Source organism: Epinephelus fuscoguttatus, linkage group LG3 (genome assembly GCF_011397635.1).
Source record: "Epinephelus fuscoguttatus linkage group LG3, E.fuscoguttatus.final_Chr_v1".
Classification (NCBI taxonomy): Eukaryota; Metazoa; Chordata; class Actinopteri; order Perciformes; family Serranidae; genus Epinephelus; species Epinephelus fuscoguttatus.
This window is the reverse complement of record NC_064754.1, coordinates 11,260,214-11,266,340: the sequence shown is the minus strand read 5'-3', so window position 1 is coordinate 11,266,340 and position 6,127 is coordinate 11,260,214. Positions and strand designations below refer to the sequence as shown.

General features: G+C 44.9%; 1 protein-coding gene across 1 annotated transcript; it reads right to left on the bottom strand.

The window, feature by feature from the left end:
* Positions 1-3,637: 3,637 nt before the first annotated feature.
* On the bottom strand, positions 3,638-6,076 carry adra2c (adrenoceptor alpha 2C). Its single transcript, XM_049571319.1, has 2 exons — positions 5,850-6,076; positions 3,638-5,691 (listed from the first exon to the last, which is right to left on the bottom strand). The coding sequence occupies exons 1-2, from the start codon at positions 5,870-5,872 to the stop codon at positions 4,362-4,364; spliced, it is 1,353 nt and encodes a 450-aa protein (XP_049427276.1). The 5' UTR covers positions 5,873-6,076; the 3' UTR covers positions 3,638-4,361.
* Between the last annotated feature and the right edge of the window lie 51 nt (positions 6,077-6,127).

The following is a 6,127-nucleotide window of genomic DNA, read 5'->3' as shown; positions in this document are numbered from 1 at the left end:
GCGGATGCAACCGGGAGCCGCGAAATGAGCTAAAATGGTAACGGGGGCAAATGCGTCCCGTATAAGTTTGCGCATTAAAAGTGCTTTTTTTCCGCCACTGACCAGTTCAGATCGCCAGTGCTATGAATGCTATGAATGGAGTCAGCTGTCAGTCAGTGTTGGAGCAGAGAGGGGGAGGGCTGCCCCGCTGGGTGCTGTAAGTGAGTATGTGTGTATGAAGTGTGTGTGTGTTACGCTAGAAGAGTCAGAGGACGGAGTCTTTTACGTGCTACCCCCTGGAGTGTTACCAGAGTTTTTGGAGTGCTCAAATAAACAGGCTTTTTTCCCCGAACGCAAGAACAGGTTGTCACGCAACACCCCGTAAGAGGTGAGATGCTGAAGTTGTGGCTAGTTGTGCTAGAAATGGATGCTAACACTCCTGTCCAGACACTGCGCCTTGCAGACCATCGGGTCTGCAGTGCTCACTTCTCCCAAGATGACTACTGCCAGCCGAAGAAGAGAAGACATCCAATCCTGAAACACCTCTTCCTCAAGAAAACGGCTGTCCCACGAGTAGAGAGAGCTACAGACACAGTGGAGCAAAGCTCGTGACATCACACAGCCCAGAGGTAAGGGAAAGGCTAGTATGCTATTTACAGATATAGCACTGGCGATCTGAACCAGTCAGTGGCAAAAAAACACACACTTCATACACACATACTCACTTACAGTACCCAGCGGGGCAGCCCTCCCCCTCTCCGCTCCAACACTGACTGACAGCTGACTCCACTCATAGCACTCATAGCACAGGCGATCCGAACCGGTCAGTGGCAAAAAAAAGCACTTTTAATGCGCAAACTTATACAGGACGCATTTGCCCCCGTTACCGTTTTAGCTCGTTTTGCGGCTCCGGTTGCATCCGCCTCCCTCAATACTGAACCAATTTTAGAACAAGTTGTACCCATGAACCATACGCACACATACACATGGGGAAATAGGGCCCAGGTTGAAAAATACTGAAGTTGTCCTTTAAGCGCTCCATATCCACTTCTTTGCTCACATACTAACCAGTTTTCATGCAGGTGTTCAGGTGTTACAGCTGATTCAGGTCCTTTGCAGTCTGCCTGTCATAGCTGGAAGGTTCCTGGTTATTGTGGCAAATATAGTTATCTTTTCATTTTAATTAGCTGAACTACTCCACAATCGTTCCATTTACCGTAACCCACGGGAACTGCAAAAGTGCCCGATGGGGTAAGACTTCTGGTTGGAAATCACTGGCATTATTATATCGTACTGGCGATATGACTGCTGTCCTGATTGGTTGTTGCAGGCTGTGGTGCCACTTGATTTTGAAGGCTGGCAAACATCTATTAATGGAACGTTGCAGCTTTATAAACTCAGCCATGACATTGCAAATTCATCGCGTAATTTCAGTGTCCCTCTCACCTGTCTACAAGGTGTGTATCAGGCAATAATTAAAGTCTGATTTATTACAGATCACTAACCTGACCTTGGATTTTTATTTCCTGCACTGAAAATATCTTAAGGCGTTAATGACATAATTTCCATTTACATCACATTCTTTAAGTGGATTACTCTTCACTGATGGTCTCAAGCCTGAAGCAGCGCATCAAGGAGGCTACCTTAAAGGGGAACTAATGTTTTTTTCGACCTGGGCCCTATTTTACAATCTACTTTTGTCAAAATGAGTGATAGGATGTTCAATATTTGACATTTCTCCAGTATGAAGCTAGGCCTGAACTGCCTGCAGCCTGTGAGCGCACGCTATATTAAATAATAGGGCACTCAGACATCGTCAAACAACGTCAAAATACGTCCACTAAAAGTGCATTTTTTCACACAGATAGGCTCGGATTGTTAGTGTAATTATCCGACAAGTTCAGTTTCAATGAGTTCTGTGTCTGTGTATGTCCGTGTACTCCGTTTTCAAATAAATATGGGTGGTCATCGAATTCAAATGGCTCATCCAGATCCAGTTGGTCAAAATCGGGTAAAAATTTGGACATGTTTGTTGTGGCAAGTCAAAACACTCACTCAGAAAGTGAAAGTCTGGCTCTGAAATCTCACGTCTCGCAAGATTTGAGTTGTTACAGGAAGTTACTGCTGGAGTGACCTTACAAACGTGAGGAGTTACTCTGTTTGGAGTAGTCATGGCTGCATTTTTACCCAATTTTGACCAACTGGATCTGGATGAGCCATTTGAATTTGATGACCGCCCATATTTATTTGAACACGGACGTACACGGATGCAGAGGGGATGAGGAGAGAGAGGGAGTAGCAGTCTTCAGCAGTAGGCAGAGGAACATGTCCGAATCCAGCTGAAGGTAAACACAGACGCTCATTTCGCCTTTCCGTTATGTTGTCGGATAATTATACTAACAATCCGAGCCTATCTGTGTGAAAAAAATGCACTTCTAGTGGACGTATTTTGACGCTGTTTGACGCTGTCTGAGTGCCCTATTATTTAATATAGCGTGCGCTCACGGGCTGCAGGCAGGTCAGCCCGAGCTTCTTACTGGAGAAATGTCAAATATTCCAATATAAGTAGATTGGAAAATAGGGTCCAGGTTGAAAAAAACATGAGTTCCCCTTTAAAATGATGACACTTAAAAAAACAAAACAGATTTGTCACAGGTTCTGAGCCACACTAGTGCCAGTGTCAGTAGCAACAACAGTGGTGTAACAGTAAAAAATAAATATAAATATTAACACCGGTGAAGAACACAGTCATGCACTTCAGCCATTTTCAAATGACAGTTGAAGTAATCTCTTTATTTGATCTTTTTGAATGTGCTCAAAGCAGAGAAGTAAACACTTTGCTCTTTTAGAAAAGGACAGAGTTTGGATGTAACATGAAAATTTTTCAAAGCGTTGTTCATTATACAAACAATACATTTTTATCATATTGATACATGTGTGATTATGAGGCACCACACAATAATACTATACTTTCTTCAATTATGTACACAAGAGAAAAAAAAGCATTAGCCCTTCTGGCTATAAATGCTTCAAATGTAAAGATGAAAATACCGACAGTATAAGCCATGTTTACGTCTTCATGTGTGTAATATTAATGTGTATGTGTGTGTGAGCAGCAGACATTAGACCAGAGTGATAAGGTGTTTGGGTGTTTACTGTGGCTAAGTGCTTTTTGTGGCTTTGAGGAAGAGAATAGACGTGTGACAGAAAATAGGATGCGAGTAGAAAGACATTTGACCAGAAAGAATCGGGCCATTTGAGCAAGCTTATGCACACACACACACACACACACACACACACACATGCACACACATACAGATACACACAGACACATACTTACAATCACTAACTGGCAGTTGGGATAAGATGCGTAAATTCTGCAGCTCCCTTTATCACCACAGATTTCCCCATGTTATACACTTTGTCCTCTCTTTCTCACACACACACACACACACACACACACACACACGCGTACACACACAGCGAAAGCTTCAGTGGGTGCCCATCTGTCTCAGCAGTACCTCTGTACTCCATCAATTTTCTCAGAGGGGAGCAGAAGGTGCAGACACATGCCTGGGAGAGGAAATTGCCCATGAAGTCATTCGGCTGTACATGCCACTGTATCCAGACCGAGCCACATGTACAAGTTCACAAAAAAAAAAAAAAACTACACGTCCCGATAAAAAGTTTCCACTGCAGCTCCCAGTTCAGACATTTTTGAGCCCCATACAGAACACTGAAGCAGAAACATGACTTTTTAGGTTTTTTTTGTAGTTTTTCTTTTGTTTGTTTTTTAATGAAACTGTTTTGCTACTGAAACAGTTAGCAAGGAGCCCCTTCGTCCCATTGGTCCTCATGTCGAGAGTGTGACGTAATAGAAAGGTAGAGAAAAAAGTCGAGTTAGAGACAGAAAGAGAAGATAGACGCCACTATCTAATGTCACAAGCAACGGTTGTGTGGAGATTGTCAAGGCCTTCGCAATACAGGTAAATTCAGTGAATGAGGTCACATTGTAAAATCGAGTGTCTCTGTAAACCTTTTGCCTCCTGTGCAGTTCCTCCAAGTGCAGCCACTGTGGTGTGCATGCATCACAGTAACTGTTCCGAGTCAGTTTGTTGTATGTCAGTGAAGGGGGAAGAAGTCGATGAGTAGGGGGGGAAATGAGCTGAAGCCCATATCACAGTTCAAAAGCAGCCTGAATAGCCTTCCTGAACCCCTTTTCTGCGCCTTAGTTCAATCGTTCCTTCATTTCTTAGTGCATCCCTGAAAGTAAAGGTCTGAAAGCTCCCCCAGGCCAGCACTTCATCCTAAAGCTCAGATCAGTAAAAATCTGTCTGCTGGGTAAAATGTCTAATACAACCCTATCATCATGCAGGAAGCATTCAGAAAGAGCGTTTCCATGACTTACAGAGGATCTTCTGGAAGGCTCTGCGGAAGTCCTGGTTGAAGATGGTGTAAATGACCGGGTTTAATGAGCTGTTACAGTAACCAATCCAGAAAAAGAACTTAAACAGTGTCTCAGGTATCTGGCACGGCTCCCGGCAGATTCCGTACAGGCTGTAGGAAAAGAAGAAAGGAAACCAGCACACGACGAAAACGCCCATGACGACAGCGAGGACAAAGGTGAAGCGTTTCTCCCTAGCAGCGGAGACTTTCTTGCGATTGACGGTGCTCCGGCGTTTGCGGCGAGATGAGAAAAGCTCCATAGACTTGGAACTGGCACGCGACTTCCTGCTGGAGTATTTAGAGGCGGAGCTGCTTTTCCGGCTGGACTTCCTGTCTTTTTTGTCGTTACGGTGATGTTTAGAGGAACTTTTCTTAGGTTTCTCGTCTGACGAGCTGCTGTCGTCGAAGTCATCATCGTGGTCTGTAGGTGGGTGTTTGGGCTCGTTTGGTAGAGGGGATCGAACCACCTGCTCTTGGCAGTGCCCGTTCTCACGTTCCTGATCTTTCATGCTCCCGTCCCTGGTGGACTTTTGTGACCCTCCTCTGCCTGCTTCGGCTTGGTCCATCCCATTCTCCAGTGGCGAGTCCACATCCCTCTTCTTCTCTGACATTGTTCTGGTCCTGGTCTTTGCCACTTGGTAAATCCGAATGTAGACCAGGATCATGATGACACAGGGGGCAAAGAATGAGCCAATACTGGAGTATAGGATGTACCAGGTCTCATCATTCAGGATACACTGGGGATTGGCCTCACTGCTGCTCCTGTCCATTGATATCAGCGGTGGGAAGGAGATGACAGCTGAGATCAGCCACACCACCACAATCATCCCTTTAACTCTTTTAGGTGTTCTCTTTAAGTTATACTCTACCGCCTGTGTCACTGACCAGTACCTGTCCAAACTAATTGCACACAGATGAACAATAGAGGAGGTGCAGAATAAAACGTCCAGAGCCAGGTAGATGTCACACCAAATTTTCCCAAAAAACCAGTAGCCCATGAGTTCATTTGCCAGAGAAAAGGGCATGACCAGGGTGGCCACCAGTATGTCCGCACTGGCCAGGGAGACAAGAAAAAGATTCTGGGGTGGTTTCAGAGCTCTGCTCGTTAAAACGGCGATAACAACCAAGACATTCCCGACTATTGTAAACAAAATCAGAAAGCTGACAAGTCCGGCCAGACCCCAGATAGCGAGCTGGGTGTACTGGCTCTGAGAAGTGGAATTAGATGAGATATTCTCTGCCTCTATCCCGTCCTCCAGGCTGGACCTGTTCAAGAAATCCATTTTGAGTCTTTTTAAGTCAATATGATGACTTTTAAAAAATTAAAATGTGCTTAAATAATCTGTAGAAATATCGCATCAGACCCTCAGCGCATATTTCACTCCAGAAATGTACTGCAAATGGCATTTTTCTTCTCTCCTCACCTGCGATCTTCCACCTCCTGCATGCAAGTCTCTCCTTTGGAAAAAAGAGAGGCAGACAGAGAGAGGGAGCGAGACAGAGAGCGCGATGTGTAAAGTCTTTAACTCCTTATTCCGAAAACGTGCAGGCTGAATTTCCATAGTTAGTGAGCGGGCTCCCTCCTCAACGCGCCCTCTCCCATCCCGACTGCGCCCGCATCTCTCCACCTCCGCATCCCCGCTGTGTCCTGAGAGAGGTTTGTAACAACCACGTGTCTTTTTTTTTTTTTTTTTTTTTTTTT

Bases quoted from the DNA above. Each gene is read 5' to 3' on its own strand.
- adra2c (XM_049571319.1), bottom strand. From the start codon at position 5,872: ATGCAGGAGGTGGAAGATCGCAG. The intron at 5,692-5,849 runs GTGAGGAGAGAA...TTTCTTGAACAG, and splicing joins CAGGAGGTGGAAGATCGCAG to GTCCAGCCTGGAGGACGGGA.